The 17,980-nt window shown below is 37.4% G+C and overlaps 1 protein-coding gene and 1 pseudogene across 2 annotated transcripts in view; one reads left to right on the forward strand and one right to left on the reverse strand.

Moving 5' to 3' along the window:
- The window catches only part of IMPG1 (interphotoreceptor matrix proteoglycan 1), a gene marked incomplete at both ends in the record, with an annotated part of 106,518 nt that extends 88,900 nt beyond the window's left edge, over window positions 1-17,618 (reverse strand). Inside the window, one exon of the mRNA XM_081140619.1 lies at window positions 17,552-17,618. Within this exon, the coding sequence (XP_080996745.1) occupies window positions 17,552-17,618 (67 nt within the window). The remainder of the gene's footprint in view (window positions 1-17,551) is intronic.
- LOC308558983 (elongation factor 1-alpha 1 pseudogene) lies at window positions 10,432-12,033 on the forward strand (annotated as a pseudogene). The gene has a single exon. The product of its transcript is annotated as an elongation factor 1-alpha 1 pseudogene (transcript).
- Window positions 17,619-17,980: the final 362 nt, after the last annotated feature.

Genomic DNA, 17,980 nt, shown 5'->3' on the forward strand with positions numbered 1-17,980 from the left:
GGACATTCTTCTAGAAACTCTCCTTTCCTTCGCCTGCACCGTAATTTTCCCTCTTTCTGCTGGATTATGCCTATCAGCCTACAAACATGCTATTATTTTTTCCCTTCTATTTAAAAGATTCTCTCTTGATACCACATCCCCTCCAGCTACTGACCCATTTTTCTATTCACCCAGCAAAACTTTTGGAAAGATCTGTCTTTATCTCCTTTCCTAAAACAAAGCAAGCTCCTATATGTGTGAAGATTCCTCTGCTACCACAGGCAAAGTGACCAACATTCCCTCCCTTCATTTTCTCCTCTCTTTTCTTTCATCCTTTTTAATTTTGATGTTTGCAATGTGCTCATAGAACCTTGCGTATTCAGCATGCTAATATGACACTTCACCAGAAGGTGTCGCTATCTAACACATAATACACTGAAGCTAGCCTTTGGAAAATATAACTCCAATAATCACTTCTTTGAGTTTGGAATTGTACATGTTGAGTATTGACATTTATTGATGGGGGTGGTGGTGAGGGTGGTGATTTTGCAGCAAAACACACCATTTGAGGAAGGGTTGAGACTCAGCATGGTGGGATGGACTCCCATTGGGCTGGGAGGTACTCATGAAAGGCCTGGCAGATGGGAAATATTTAGGTGGGCAGGAAGGAGTACAACATGTCCATAGACAGGTCAACTTGCAGCAGGCTAAGGAAAGTGGTTGACACTGAAGGTATAAATTGGGGTTTAAATTAAATTTCCTTAGCCACTCTATCCTAGAGCTGACCCAGATCCTGCAACCTAGTATGGCTATGACAAGTCTGGAAATTTCCAGATATGTAGAAAAGGCAATTAATGAAACAGCTGGTTCAAATACTGAATTCAAACTTTACTTTATCCTAAGAAAAAGTTCAATCCGGCCAAGGGTGGAGTAGCAGCTCTGAAATACTGACCTTTTGACCCCTCATTTATTGTTTTAAGGTTAGATTGACTAAGCATTGCCTAAGCATGTCTACTAGCTAATGTGAAGGCTAGCTAGCCCTTCAGTCAAAAGTATCTTTTCCACTTTAGGTTCTAGGCTGGTGGTCATGTCACCTTGATATTGACCAATATCCTGGAAATCGTTACAGGTCACACTATCTTCCTGTCATATCATTAAAGACTATGTTTATCCTTCCTGCACCAAGGTTTGCCTCCAGCCATAGGCTGCTTGCAAAGTTCCCATTTCAGGGCTCAGCCTTGCCCATGAATTAATTTCTTTCTTGATGGTGTGTTAAAGTGGATTCTTACTAACCTGTTTGGACCATTCCTCACCAAACTCTTTCTTCTAGAGGAGTATTTTCCAGTCATCTGACTTTGCAGGCTTACAGCATAGGATTACTGTATACATATAGTGACAATTACAGACAACAGGAAATAGGAAATGGGCTTTCAGGGAAGCACTGTCATGAAAGCAGCAGCCACTGGTATAAGCACTTAGCGAACCCATTATTTTTTTCTCAAGGGAAAAGGTGGTAATGTCTTAATGAACAAATTAAGAGTAGAGACAAAGTTACTGGAATTCCTACAGAACAGAAATCTCCATTTGAAGAACAGAACTCCAAAGAGAGAAAGTGGATAACATTTCAGGACCAAATCAATGAATGAAAGTTTTAAAAAATGATAATTTAATCTTGCATAAACTTCCCAACCTTACCAAAAAAGAGTGAGGGGTTGCGGCCTCTATGCAAATGCTTGGCTTGTTTGTGTTCTATTATTATATCTGGTCCACCCCCACATTAGTAGAAATGCTCAATTACACACCTGAAAATTTTTCTCCAAAGAACAAGGGCAACGAGATGTACATTGTGCTTAACATATCTGAACACGCCTCAAAAATTTTGCAGTTATACTGAATACTTTGTTTAATGCTGTTCCAGAAAATTGCATGGATTTTAAGCTCACTGTTTTTTGCAGGAACACAGCAGCATCCACATCTTGCTTTCCCACCTCTCTTCCTACATGCAGCTCCCAATAAACTTCCACAATGTCCACCCCAGTGAAAGTGTGCTGAAATAAATGATAGCAAAGAGGATTCTAGAAATTAAGGAGATTTCCAATGGTTTTCTTTAATGAAATATGAAGAGAACACTCTCTCACAGTGGCCAGCATACAGACTGATTATCAGTGATGCCTGGAGGAGATGCGGCACCATGGCCCTCTCTAAAGCTTTGAAACTTAGATGCTATTGCAGCTTTCCTTACCTCCCAAACTGGTATTTGTTTAGCAACATCACTCTCTGCTGAGGGTGAAAATCAGTATTCTCTCAAAGATTAGAGCAGTTGCATTATCTTTCTTCTCATTGCAAAAATCAGATTTAGCCATTACACTTGATATGTCAGAAAGGAAAGTACTAAAATCTTGGAAAACCATTACAAGAAATAAAAGTTGCTTACTCTTATTTTTTATTCTCTCTCTATATATATGTATTAAGTCCCCCTTCTACCTCACTGCACTATAAAAAAGAGGAAGAACCAGATTTATAGGTAAGATGCCAGGAAATTTTGCTCATGGCATATGCAGCTAGGTGAGTGGGTAGGAGCAACGCTGAAGTTGAAGGGAGAAGTAGGAAGGAGAAAGGGAGGTGTCTCCTCTCTGTCCAGAGGGGCTGGCCCTCTGAAAGGGTGGAGGGGTGAGCTCTCCATGACTGGTAAGTGTCAGGGAGTGGAGAGGCAGGAGGTTGGCAGGGCCTCATCTTTACCTGTACCCAGGACAGAAGTGTGTGCTGACTCCCATCCTGTTGGTGGGGAGAGAGAAGATGGCATATGGAGAAGGGGAAGGGTGTTCTCAAAGATGAATGGCTACTCTCTGTCCTGGGAAGTAAAAGAAACACAGCTGAGGTGTTTGTCATGGGGTGGCTTGAAGGTCTCCTACAAGGTCGTAATGCAGCCTCTTGACTAAACCGACTCACAGCCAAGAGCCAGTTCCAGAGGCGCTGTTCCTCCTGCAGTTCCAGAACCAAGCAATGCCCTTGACTCTCAAGTGCCCTCCAGGTGCGCAGTGCTGTGTCCGAGGTTGTGAGAAACCACAGGATCAACACTGTTGCTTTTTCCTAGCGTGCTAAGTTTGCTTGAGAATTTTAGCAGAAAAGTTGAAAATGTTAAGGATTGTAAATGCTTTTTACATGAATAGAGAAGCAAGATCAGCGAAATCCTTCCTCCCTCAAATAAGCCAGTCTTGAAAGTTGGAAGAGTAGGATATTTCCATAAGCTGTGATTCACTGTGAAGCATAGTACTTTGAGGGAAGAGATGGTGAATGGAGTTGGCTTAATGCTGAGGTCAGGTAGAAGAAAATAGGATGTGAAACAAAGTGAGAACAATTATGTTCAAGTTGCTGGCCAGCTTAGCTAAGGCTCGTTTTCAGGAGTTGACAGAGAAACCAGTGCTTTCTCCAGCAGCTGGATTTTTTAGCACCCCACAGATCATCTTAGTTGGGCAGCTAAGTTCTCTGCATACATGTAGGACCAAGCCTATTAAACCACTTTTTTAAAAAAATTCTCACCCAAGGATATTTTTCCGTTGCTTTTTAGAAAGAGTGGAGGCAGAGAGAGAGAGAGAGAGAGAGAGAAAGAAAAGAAATATCAATGTGAGAGAGACACATTGTGGTTGCCTCCCACCGGCACCCTGATCGGGACCAGGATTGAACCTGCAACCCAGATATGTGCACTTGGCCAGACTTGAACCCAGGACCCTTCAGTCTGTGTCCTCATGCTCTAACCACTGAGTCAAATCAACTAGGGCTAAGTCACTTTTAACCATCTCATCCTTACATTAATGTAAATTCTACTAACCTTTTTCATTGCTTCTGCTTCCCAATTTTTAACCCATCATGTGTAGTGTTTTGGCACCATCCCCACAGCTTTCAAAATGTGGAGCTTATGTGAATACATAAGGTGATGGATAAGAGATTCAGAATGGAATTCAGAAAGTAAATCTAAGGTATGTGGATGATGAATTGTACCTCACAAATGCATGGGATGTTGTAGTTTTCAGAGCATTTTTATGGCCTGGCTTGACACAAAGGTGGAATGATATGGGAACCAAAGGATTATGCTGGAACAGCATCAGGTCATTCACAAGCCAGAGGCAGATTCAGTCCGTGATCTGTTTGGAAGTCAGTGGGGAGACAAGTAGTAGGAATTCAGAAACTTACCAAGAGCCAATAAAAAATACCCCCAGACTCAGGAGAAGCTAACTTCAGAAGTTGGGGGTGCACTTAGGAAATGTCAGGGGACAAGAATGTGGATTTGCTTATGGGACACATTAATGATTTGTGCCACTTTCCTTCTGGTTCCAGCTGTGCTGGGTTGCCAGAACATGGGGTACCTTTCTCCCGCTAATTCTCAGGGGTGCTATATATTTGGGGAATATTTATCTTGTTAGAGTCTTACCATATCTGAAGTACTCATATCAGAATCAGCTTTAGTTTAGCCCAACATCTTTACTTTCTGAGTCTGCCCATGATTCTAATATTATAAATCATGCAATACACAGCTCTGTAGTTTTAGTGCTCTTATGTAAACTTGATTTTGGAATATGTTGGTAATTCTGAGTAAAGAGAATTACAGGTATAGCATTGGTGCAATATTGCTACAAAAGAATGATATTTTAACTAGTTAAGGAGAGCAGAATTGGAGCAGACTAATCAGAAACAGTTGCAAATCTCTGCCTGTTAAACTTTCTGATGCATAAGGACCTATCAAAGTTCAAGCAGAGGAAAAAGTTAAACTTCATTTTGAGTTCCTGTGGGGCTGAATTTATACAAGATAGCTGTGCTTTTCAAAGCTACTTCCTGAACTTGGGCAAATAGTCTCCATATATTTCAGATTTCTAGTGTAAAAAGGGTATAAAAGTAATTCTGACACCATGGTTTTGCATTAAAGTTGGCATGTTATATAGTTTTAAAAATTAAATGAGAAAATAGATGTCAAGAGTTTTGTGGAAGGCCTTGAACATTGGTAGCTGTTATTATGATCTGGTACCTTTTTTTAAAGTTATGTATCTTTTATTTTATTTTTTAATTCTCACCTGAGGATATATTTTTATTAACTTTAGAGAGAGAAGGAGGGAGAGAGAAAGAGAACCACAGATCAGTTGCCTCCTGTATGCTCCCCAACTGGGGATCGAACCCACTACCTAGGTATGTGCCCTGACCAGGAATTGAACCTCCAACCTTTTGGTGTACGGGACAACACTCCAACCAACTGAGCCACCCAACCAGGGCTGGTTTGGCACCTTTTTATTTATTCTGACTTTTAGGGCTAGAAATAAGATAAAAATAGCATTGCCTCATTTAGCAAATAAAATAGAAAACCCTTAGTTAAATTTGAATTTCTGATAAACAACTAATAATTTTTTTAGTATAAGTATGTCCTGTGCAATATTTGGGACACATTAAAAACAAATGAACAAAATGTTAAAAGACAAAGATTGTCAGATTGCATTAAAAAATCCCACTATATACTGTTTTGATAGACACATCTAAATGAAAAACTATAGAGAAGGTGACATTGAAAGAATGGGAAAAGTTATAATATGCAAATACTAAGCAAAGGAAAGTTGGTATAGCTATATTAATATCAAATAAAGTCAGAGCTCTGCTAGTAAATGTTTAATAACCAATTTTTTGGGATGCATGAGAAGGCCTTTTTTGCAGCACTTGCCAATTTCCATGTGTTAATACTCCTCCATGGCTGATTTCAAGCCACTAATGTGATATTATTGGGCACTGAGTTGGGAAGAAAGGTGCACAATTGAGCCCTGTAAGTTAGTATGGGTCAGTTCCAGTACACCAGTGGGTGAATTTCCTTCTTTGGCAGAAAGCAATACAAAGATGAAGACAGTCACATCATGATGATAAAAGTTTAAAAGTTACCAGAAATATGTGACAAGTTATAATTTTATGTACTTAGTAATAAAACTCAAAATATATAAAGCAAAAATTGACAGAACAATAAAGAAAGTAAACTCAACAATAACAGCAGGTAGATTTTAAGAGATCTTTCTTGGTAATTGATAGAAGCAGATAAAAATTAGTGAGGATATAGAATTTTGAAAACATAATTAAACTTGACCCAATGAATATATATAAAACATTATAAAATTAAAAAATATGTTTATATTAAATATAAATATATATTTTGTTTTCAAGCACAGGGAGAACCTATACAAATAATGACTATATACTGGACTATAATGCATGTACATTATGTTCTCAGACTAATAGGGAGGTAAGCTAAAAACCAGTTTTAAAAACCAACTGGAAAATCTCCATATGTTTGGAAATTTAAAAAACACACACTACCCTTAAATTAACCCATAAGTCAATGAAGAAATCATGTTGGATATTAGAAATACCTTTATCAAAAGATAAAAATACTGCATAATAAAACTTGTGGGATATAGCTAAATCAGTACTTGAAAGATAAATTTACCTTATTTAAAAGCCTATTTTAGGAAAAAAAGGCCAAGTATTAATGAGCTAAGCATCTCTCTCAAGAGGTTAGCAGAAGAAAAAGTAAATTAAAAAATACAAGAAAAATGAACATAAGAGCAGAGATTAATAAAATGTAAAAGAGAAGATAACATAAAAGAGAAGAAAGGGAAATGTAAAGGCCAAACATTTTTCCTTTGAAAATATTAATAACAAAAACAAAAACAAGATTGATCAAGTAAGGTTGAGAAGACACAATTAACTACTATCAGGGCTGAAAGAAGAGGCCATCATCTCAGTATATGTCCTACATATATGAAAAATGTAACAAGAGGGCGTCATGAGTAATATTTTGTCAATAAATTTGAAATTTTATGAAATTTATATGAATAAATTCTAGAAATGTAATATAACTTACCAAAACTAATATAAAAGATAGAAAACCTAATTATTATTATATCCTTTAAAAATTTTAAGTTAATAGTCAAATATCTTTCCATGAATATAATTCTCTAGACTCACCAACGAGTTCTATCAAACATTCAAGAAAAAGTGAATTGCATTTTTACACAAACTCTTACAAAACCTGACATGAAAAATATGAAAAAAAATATCATGCTTCAATCTCACTTATGAATTTGAAAGTAACAATTTGAAATAAAATGTTAGCAAATGGAATCCAGCAGGGTGTGAAAAAGGCCATGACCACATTGAATTCATATCAGGATTGTAGGGTTGGTTTAATATTGAAAATTGATTAAGGTAATTTATCACATTAATGAATTAAGACAGAAAAACCATTTGGTAATGTCAATAGATATAGAAGTATCCAATAAATTTTTATATTTATTCATAATTAAAACTCTTAGGAATAGAGAGTAATTTTCAAAAAAACTTGATATAGGGCATTTACAACAAAACAAACCAATCCAAATCTAATACAAGCATCATACTTAATGGCGAATTATGAAATCATTCCCTTCAAGATCAGTATCAAGTTAAGAATGCATGCAATTACCATTCCTCTTTAGCATTATACTAGATGACCTCTGAAGGGCAGTAAGAAAATATAAAGAAGTAAAAGATACAAAGACAGAAAAGAAAAAAACTCAAATTTTCTTTATTCATAAGTGACATAATTTTTAAGTAGAAAACGTCAAAGAATTGCTAGTAAATTTTCAGAATTAAGATTGTTCAGCAAAGCTATGGGATATAAATCCAATAACTTTTCTATATAGAAAGTGTAATAAGAATGCCATTTACCTGATCACAATTAATATAAAGGAGCTAGAGGTAAGATGCGATAGCCCTTTATTAAATTAATTATGCAACTTTATTCTAAGGAACTAATGAAAAGAAAGATATTCCATGTTCTTAGATAGAAAGACAACATTATCAATTCTCCTCAAATTGATCTATAGATTCAACACAATTTGAAGCAAGCCTCAATAAGGTGTTTTGTGGAATTTTGTGAACTAACCTTAGAATGTATTATGGAAGAGTGGAGGGTCAAGAATAGCTTAGTCACTCCTGTAGAAAGAGAACAAAGCCAGGGAAATATGGTTGTAGTAATTAAAGCAATGTAGCACCGGCTCAGGGAAAATAAAATGGACAAACTCATGTTCATGACAGAAAGAGTTCACAGAGCAGAGAAAAAAAGAGAAACTATCTAGTGAACAGTGCTAAAACAATTGATTATCCACATAAAACATTGTTTTTCTGCTTCACATAGACACACACACACAAACAATAAATCCTAGTGGCTTAAATATGGGTGGAGTTGGAAAAGAGTATAGGGGGGATACATGGTGATGGAAAAAAATTAAGAAAAAATTCAATACAATATAAAATCTACAGAAATGACAGTCTAAAATGAGTCCAAGGTTTATTAAAACCTAGTTATGTAATTACTGATGTCTTCTCAGTCTAAAATCTATAATCCCTACAGTCTGAAACTGGCCATGGTAGCACTATTTATTTGCATTATGGATATTGGCAAACACTATGGGTAAGGATTTTTATCCCCTGTAGGGATAATTGCTAAATATTTATCAGCGCCACATTTGATAGGATTTGGTAATAAATTAGGTATGAAGAAGAGGAAGATGTTTTAGATGATACCAAAATTCCTGACTTTAGAGATAAAAGGTTGACATCATGAAATGAGATAGAATTCAAGAAGCAGAGTGGTTTATGCCAGAAAGGGGGTGCTGATGATATTATAAAGAGTAAGATCGACACGGTCCCTGTCCTCATGAAGCATTTATCTTTTAATGGTGTGCATTAGAGCATTCTGTGTAGCTTTATCAAAATACATATTCCTGTAACCTATCTATGCCCTAATATAATCAGTGCTGTTTTATGTAAAACTGTTAAAAAATGAAACAATATAATGAAGGAAATGATTATGCAAATCATTCTGTGAGTCCTGTTAAATAATGAGACCACTCCCTTTGGATTAGAAATATATTTATGATATAACTTACTAAAGAAGGGGAGATTAAAACAAGTCCCCTGTTGGCCCATAATTTACTGACTCATATATCTTTACAGAAGGGCAATAAGATGTTTCTGAAACCTGCCTGCATAGTAGAACCACCTGGACAGATTTAAAAATTATCCTATCCCAGATACATTAAATCAGAATCTTTAATGAAGGATCTCCAGCATTGGTGTTTTTACCAGTGTCGAGAAATATTCCATTAAAGTCTTTATGCTGGGAAAATTCAGTGGAAAAGGAGACTGACAGAGGAAAGCCTTGGAGGAATTGGTTGTAAATGGAGGTAAAGTCATAGGTAAACAGCAACAACATTAGCAAAATATAAACTCTTTTTATTCTCTCTGAAACAATGAATGAGAAGAGTTTGAATAAAGATTCAGAGAAACTCTGAGGTGGAAAGAAGTGATGTCAAATTAAATCAAATGACTTCAGTCTTCTCAGTAGTCATCATAGTCATCTCAGGGGCTAGCATTTGTATAGCAGATACCTCACCAAGAGCTTCGCAAACATTATCTCACTTATCTCCATTACTGCCCGATGAGGCAGACACTGCTATTATCATTCCCATGCTACAGATGAGAAACCATAAGATGGAGATAGATATGAGACTGAGCAATTTGCCAAGGTCACATAACTGTTCTGTGACAGAACTGTTCTGTGCAGCTGTGTTCTGTCGCATGCAGTCCTACACAAACCCTAGCGTCTTCGCTCTTAACTGTGCTGTTATGTGAATGAGGGAGAATCGGGCTGCAGACTCGAGGAGAGAGGGAAGGTTTGGAAATCACAATGGGAGACTAAGTCAGGGAATCAGAGATGAGTATCACTGTGGAGGAGCTTGGAGGGCCCCATTAAGGTTATAGCACATGAATTTGTTTCACGGAAGCGCTCTGTTTAGTTGGAAATGACTATTACCACTTGGCAGCCCAGGAATGAGAGTGAAAAAAGTGATGGCCAAGCTTAGAGTGGAACAACCAAGCAAGTGGGGCAGAAAGTCGAGGAGTAAGTTTCTACTGTACTAACAAGAAGACGAGAGAGATTAGAGGGGACCCTAGGACCCAGGATAGTGTGCCGGACACTGAGATTTGGATGGGCTGAAGCACTGGAGAAACTAGGAGAGGCTGAGGGACTGGAGTGTTTTGATGAGACTACAAATCAGATTCTACGGAAGGAAGGAATGAAGAGAAATTATTAGAAAGGGGTGTTTCAGAGTTGCATATCTCAAGTCTAAAAGAACTGCTAACTTGGAGGTAAAATTTCAGTGTTTGATAGGAAGGTATTTTTGGTTCAGAAAAGGCTTTCCCACTGTGTCAAATCACACCCATTAGGCCAGGTACTGCCTTTAGATACATAACAATCTTAAATAAGTCACTTGCCACTAAACTTAGACTTTAATGGTGGGCATTTAAAATGACACACAGCTTTTTTGCAATGGGTTTGCTGCCAGAACACAGGTGTCGTGAAAACCACCACTAAATCAAACCCCAAATGGGAAAGGAAAAGACTCACATCAACATATTCATCATTGGACACGTAGATTCCAGCAAGTCTACCACTAGTGGCCATCTGATCTACAAATGTGGTGGGATTGACAAAAGAACCATTGAAAAATTTGAGAAGGGGGCAGCTGAGATGGGGAAGGGCTCCTTCAAATATGCCTGGGTCTTGGATAAACTGAAAGCTGAATGTGAGTGTGGTATCACCATTGATATCTCCCTGTGGAAATTCGAGACCAGCAAGTATTATGCAGCCACCACTGATGCCCTAGGACACAGAGACTTCATAAAAAACATGATTACAGGCACATCTCAGGCTGACTGTGCTGTCCTGATTCTTGCTGCTGGTGTTGGTGAATTTGAAGCAGGTAACTCCAAGAATGGGCAGACCCGTGAACATGCCCTTCTGGCTTACACATTGGGTGTGAAACAACTGATTGTTGGTGTTAACAAAATGGATTTCACTGAGCCACCTTACAACCAGAAGAGATATGAGGAAATTGTTAAAGAAGTCAGCACCTACATTAAGAAAATTATCTACAACCCTGACGCAGTAGCATTTGTGCAAATTTCTGGTTGGAATGGTGACAACATGCTGGATCCAAGTGCTAATATGCCTTGGTTCAAGGCATGGAAAGTCACCCATGAAGATGGCAATGCCAGTGGAACCACACTGCTTGAAGCTCTGGATTGCATCCTACCACCAACTCATCCAGCTGACAAGCCCCTGCGTCTGCCTCTCCAGGATGTCTACAAAATTGGTGGTATTGGTGCTGTCCCTGTGGGCCGAGTGGAGACTGGTGTTCTCAAGCCCAGCATGGTGGTCACCTTTGCTCCAGTCAATGTTACAACTGAAGTCTATTGAAATGCACCATGAAGCTTTGAGTGAAGCTCTTCCTGGGGACAATGTCAAGAATGTGTCTGTCAAAGATGTTCGTCGTGGCAATGTGGCTGATGACAGCAAAAATGACCCACCAATGGAAGCAGCTGGCTTCACGGCTCAGGTGGTTATCCTGAACCATCCAGGCCAGATCAGTGCTGGGTATGCACCTGTGCTGGACTGTCACACAGCTCACAGTGCTTGCAGGTTTGCTGAGCTGAAGGAGAAGATTGATCGTGGTTCTGGGGAAAACCTGGAAGATGGCCCAGAGTTTTTGAAATCTGGTGATGCTGCCATCGTTGATATGGTGCCTGGCAAGCCCATGTGTGTTGAGAGCTTCTCTGACTGTCCTCCTCTGGGCCGTTGTACTGTCCGTGGCATGAAACAGACCATTGCTGTTGGTGTCATCAAAGCAGTGGACAAGAAGGCAGCTGGAGCTGACAGAGTCACCAAGTCTGCCCAGAAAGCTCAGAAGGCTAAAGGAATATTATCCCCAATACCTGCCACCCCAGTCTTAATCAGTGGTGGAAGAATGATCTCAGAACTGTTTGTCTCAATTGGCCATTTAAGTTTAATAGTAGAAGACTGGTTAATGATTACAATGCATCATAAAACTCAGAAGGAAAGGAGAATGTTTTATGGACCATTTGTGTTTTTTGTGTGTGTGGCAGTTTTTAAGTTATTAGTTTTTAAAATCAGTACCTTTTAATGGAAACAAGTTGACCAAAAAAATCTGTCACAGAATTTTGAGACCCATTCAAACAAGTTTAATGAGAAAAAAATAAAATGACAATAAATAAACGACTCTACTTCTTTGAGGAGTTCAAATGTCACACTTCTTTCTTAATGAGTAATAGAACTCCTAAAATGGGTGCTTTAATTTTTATAGTAGAGCTGAATAATATGGGCAAATATCCTGAGATTAGTGATGCTTATAAATATTAGAAATGGCCCAGAACTAGCGATCATCTAGTGTTGTTAGCAGAGGAAATTTGGCTTTTGAATTGATAGTAAAAACCATGTTAATTACACTCATCATATGATATTGGACTGATTAATAGACTAAGTGGATATAGGATAAAACTTGATACAGCTTAAATCCCAGTTTTGGTTCTAACCTTCTCAACTCAAATGATTTTAGGAACATTACTTAGCATTATCTGCCTTAGGTTACTGAATAATGAGCACATTGTGCACCAATCTGTAAAATCTTAGGAGGTAAGATTAATTAAGATTTGCTTGAGCTTTTACAAGAAAAGTATCAATATGATTTCTATCTGCAAAGTATTTTTATCAGTTCTGAACTAACTACAGTGGGTTCATAATAGTGCCCTTGGGTTTCACAGTTGGGCTTAATTAAGTGTAACTTTTGTTTATTTGTAAATGCAGCAGGAACTTTAAGACAGACAAATTAGCCCTACACGTTATTTTCTGTATGAAGTTAAAGTATTTCTGAAGTGGAAATTTTCATTAATTTTGAGGTCTTGACTTTTCTCCACAAAATTCCCTTTGGTTTAGTTTCCTTGAACCCTTCTTCTCCTAGGGAAGCAATTGTGAAAATAGATGTTGTCTGAGGTGGGGGAGGGGACTAAAGATGGCTGAATGAAGAAAACCAAGTTGGAAGGAATTAAGGTGACTTTACAAGGGCACTCAGAAAGACAGTGCTTTCCCAAGAATGGCTGACTGTACATGGGATAATATTTATCCACTGAATACAACCGTATGCTTAGAAGCATTTGCCACTGTTCTGTAGCTCCTTCATATTCTTTCCCACATTTCCTGCGGCAAGAAGAGAGGTGCATCCGTGGCAGTACATTTTCAATAAATAAATATAGCAATGCATGTGTAGTTCACACTTGACAGTGCCATTTCCATATACAAATTCTCATTACCATGGCTATTCGAGTCAACCATGTCAACTCATTGAGGGATAAATTTTGCCATGTGGGTTGCCTTGGACCCAGAACAAAAAGTGCACCACCATCTGTTACTGAAATGGTTCCACCCGACTTGGTGCTCTTGATTTGGGAGGCTCAAATCCCAGTGACACTCTGTCCCTCTCAGTGGGCTCAGACCCAGTGATTGCTGAAGACTGTCTGCTTTGGAAGGTTAAAACTCACATTGTGGTCAGAGGCTTTCTCCTTCCTTTCAGCAATCTGTTTGGAGGTATCCCAAGGGTTGGTATAACCAGTTCCCTCCCCACAACTGCAGAAGTGTCTTCCCTACCCTGAAGCAAGAAGAGTGATATGGATTGAGACCTCAGACACCCTGGAGTTTGGTACTTCACAAAATAGGGATGAGCTCAGGACTTTTATATGGTCATTACCACATATATACTGAATTATAATATAAACCTAGAGATGACTGTGGAAAACAAACTTTGTTGCCTCAGATGGGTTATTTTATTTCATTTTTTAATATATCTTTATTGATTTCAGAGAGAGGAAAGAGGAGAGAGAGAGACAGACAGAAACATCAATGATGAGAAAGTCATTGATTGAGCCCGCAACCCGGGCATGTGCCCTGACCGGGAATCAAACCCCGATCACCTGGATCCTAGGTCGACGCTCAACCGCTGAGCCACGCCTGGCCGGGCGGGTTATTTTATTTTATTATTTTAAAAATATATATCTTTATTGATTTTAGAGAGAGGAAAGAAGAGGGAGAGAGATAGAAACATCAATGATGAGAGAGCCATTGATCGGCTGCCTCCTGCACTCACCCGACTGGAGATCGAGCCCGCAACCTGGGCATGTGCCCTGACGGGAATCGAACCCTGATCGCCTGGATCCTAGGTCGATGCTCAACCACTGAGTCATGCCAGGCCAGGCCAGATGGATTATTTTAAAACAACATAAAATCTGTGAAAATGATTGAGGCCCTAAAGGTATACAAAATCTGAGTTACCAGAGAGGATTAGTGTGCAAATATAGTTGATGTTTGAGGTGGCTGCATGCTCATGATTGACAGAAATGGCGAAGAAAGCAGTAGATCGTGTCATTGCTTCCTAATTAGCTCACATATATAACAGTCTAGTGTGATCAGTGAAGCAAGCATAGAGGGGCCACAAGGCAGCAATTGCTTCTTTATTTTTAAAGTAAGTATATAATCTAATAAATGGTTTGAAGAGTGCCACCAGTTTGTTCAATCCGATGCAAAGTGTTTTTAATTTACACAGCTTTGATTTTAAGGACACCTTCTCAGCTATAATTGAACAAAAATAACCTGCCTTGAACCTTTTGAATTACACTGTCCTGAGGCTGTAGCAGAAATTAAAAAAAATATATATATATATATTTACAGGAGCTGTAAAGTCAATGTGACTGTCACTGGGCAGCTATCTCAGGTATACAAATGAAGCCCTGTTCTCTGCTAATGGAGCCACAATGAGGGAAAATAACTTCCTGGGAAATTTTATGAAATGAGAACATATCCCAGTAGTAAAGGATTAGCAAGAAATGGAGTGTCTTCAAATGCAAATTTCCTGACATTTCACAACTACTAAAATAATTACCCTACCTTGGTGAACTAATAATAACTTAGTTAAAGGTTTCATTTAGTATAACCAAATGCAATGCAAAAGGCACATACTGCAATAAACACCATTTCCATTTTAGGGTTTGCTAAGGGTGGGTTTTCTCCCTTCTCTTTATCCCACACATCAACACGTGACAAGCCATTAGATGAAATTATTTATGTGAAATGGAAGGCAAGAGTATAAAGCAGTGCTGTGTACACCCAGTGCAACTGGTATCTCCACTGTGGATACCGAAGAGAGGAGCCTTGGTATCTCCATGAAGTAATTGTTCTTTGAAACAATTGAACTATATTTTGTTGCACTAAACAGTTTTATTTAATAAATGTTTTAAAATAAAAACCATTTCACTTTTTTGTATCAGTGGAAAAAATTACATTCAGAATCTAGAAAACTTAAAGGAAACCTTTTGAAATAAAGGCATGTCTTTGAATACCTTAGTATTCTGTATTGGGTACATGGTAAACACTCTGGGAATCAAACCGGGGGGGGGGGGGGGGGGGAGGTAAGATCACTTAAGGGCATAGGAAACCTTTTGAGAAGTAATTTGGCAATATGAATCAAGTACCATAAAACTGTTTATATTGCTCAGACCCAGTAATTTTACCTTAGTGAACTTATGTTAAGAATCTTAAATAGTGAGAGAGGCTTATGCACCCAGATGTACATTATAATGTTATTCATAATAACAAAATAATTAGAAACAACTATTTCTTTTTTGTTGAGTGTTAACTGAAAGGAAGATTATACGACCTATAAGATGATTCTCAATGTAGATATCAATGTAGATATCAAAACTAGATATCAATGTAGAACGTAAGCATACATAGAAAAAAGACTGGGGCATCATTTGAAGGTGCTAGCATACGCTGTGTTTGGATGGAAATACGATGGGTAATTTTTCACATCTTTTTGATTTTTCAAATAATCTATATTTTGTAAAAAAATATGTCTTTATTGATCTCAGCGAGAGGAAGGGAGAGGGAGAGAGAGGGAGAAACATCAATGATAAGTCATTGATTGGCTGCCTCCTGCACACCCCCGACTGGAGATCAAGCCTGCACCTGGGCATGTGCCCTGACCGGGAATCGAACCTCAATCTCCTGGATCCTAGGTCAACACTCAACAGCTGAGCCATGCTGGCCGGGCAATAATGTATAATTTTTTAAAAAACAAATTCTTGAATTTAAACACCCAATTGTTATGCTTAATGGCTAGCTGTATTAAGTTGAACTCTTCTTTCTTCTAAAGCTATTTTCTATGTAAATACACTCATGATGGTTTATTAGTCACAAATGGGAAACCAATTTGGCTGAAGTAAATAAACTCTAATTAATGTAGACCTCACTAATTGAAGATTAACAGAAATTCACAGATTTGAGATTCTTACAGCATAAAAAGCCTCAAACAAGTAACATGTTAGGATTTTTTATTTCGCAGTTATCATTCTTTGTTTCATAGAAATAGGTATATAACAAATTGTGTCTTTTGGGTGTGCTTATTTTATTTAACTTTCTATTATATAATTATGCAATTTGAAATTGATTGTAAGGGCTGATATGCAATATATGAAAATAGAAAAAAATAGTTAAATTAGTTAACATAATTAGTTAAACAAACAAAAATAACAAGGGAAAACCCAAACCTGATATGCCTGGTCAAGTTTGTGAAACAGACATTGGTTTGTATAGTATATTAAGTTCAGAATACACTGAAATACCACCATTTGTTTTTAATTAAAATGTTTTTAATAAATTAAACATTTATATGTAATTGACAATTGAAAGGGAAGGTAAGTAAACTTTCGCTTCTTCCACTATCATATATGAAGCAAAATATAAAGGGAATTATTATGTAATATTTTCCAGAAATATTTTTCTCCCTCTAAATGCAACCACTAAAAATTACATGTAAAATAACTGACATAATCAGTTATTTTTGTGACTTATAAATGCAACCAACTACTTATTGTACTTTTCTATGGACATTTTCAAACCAATGCTTCAATTAACATGTTAATTGTCCAAAGCCATGTCCTCCTTAAAGAAGAATTGAAAATTATTGATTTCAAATGTCTTTAAATGATCATGTTTTAAAAATTAGCCTGATTTTTTTTTTAAAGTGAAGCTTTCTTCAACAGTTTTTAAAAATACATTGTGTTTTTGTTTTTTAAATATGCCTGTTTTGTGGCTTGCTTTAATTTTAGATTCACTGGAAGATTTGCCATAAGAACATCTAATGCCTAGGTTTTATATGCATAAAACTTCAAAACAACCAAGTTTCTGAGTTGATTATAATCATTAACTCTGAAGATAAAGCATACTTTCTATTTTCTAAGGGAAAGCAACTCCTGATTTAACCATGAGAAGGTAAGAAATACACTTTTTGTCTGATCATAAATGAGAAAATATTGACTTTATTTTTTAGATTTTATTTGTCAATGTTAAGGAATTGTATGCATTCATCTCTCCTACTTCGTTAATATAAATTGCACTTAGGATTATGTAGTAAATATTTAATAGAGTAAAAATAATTTTGGACAATCAATCAATCAATCAATCAGTATTTATGTAGTGCCTATCATATACTAGCCCTCTGAGATACAGTGGTAACCTTGTTGATATTGAATGTTCACTTCTGTAAATAGATTTTACAGATAGCAATTTAAAAATAAACAAATGTAAACAACTTACCTTTGGTTCCTTGAACTTGAAGAAAAATCCAAATAACAAAAATAGCTCTTCTGGTTTCCAAATACATCCTGACTTTTGCGCATTGGTAAATCTAGTAACAATCATGGAGCAGCCCCAAATCTCATTTTAAAAAAATGACAGAGAAATATGGAAAATAATTAAATATTGATGCAAGCAGAGGGAGGATAACCTCCTTGGTTTACCTTTATGAGGTAGCTAATTTATGAAGAATGTGAAACAGTGTCTGTTTCTGGAATAATCTGCTTATCTCCCCTCAGGTGTAATCTCTGCTTAAGGGCCACCTGGAGGAACCTTTATCTCATTAACCTTCTGGAAGAGCATCTGTCTGCCTAGCCCCAGGACCCCAAATGCCATTATAAACAAGTGTCCACAGACAGAAGGAATGCTTTTTTCCTTAGTTATTCACCT

This window comes from Miniopterus schreibersii, assembly GCF_964146895.1.
Source record: "Miniopterus schreibersii genome assembly, chromosome: 6".
NCBI lineage: Eukaryota > Metazoa > Chordata > Mammalia > Chiroptera > Miniopteridae > Miniopterus > Miniopterus schreibersii.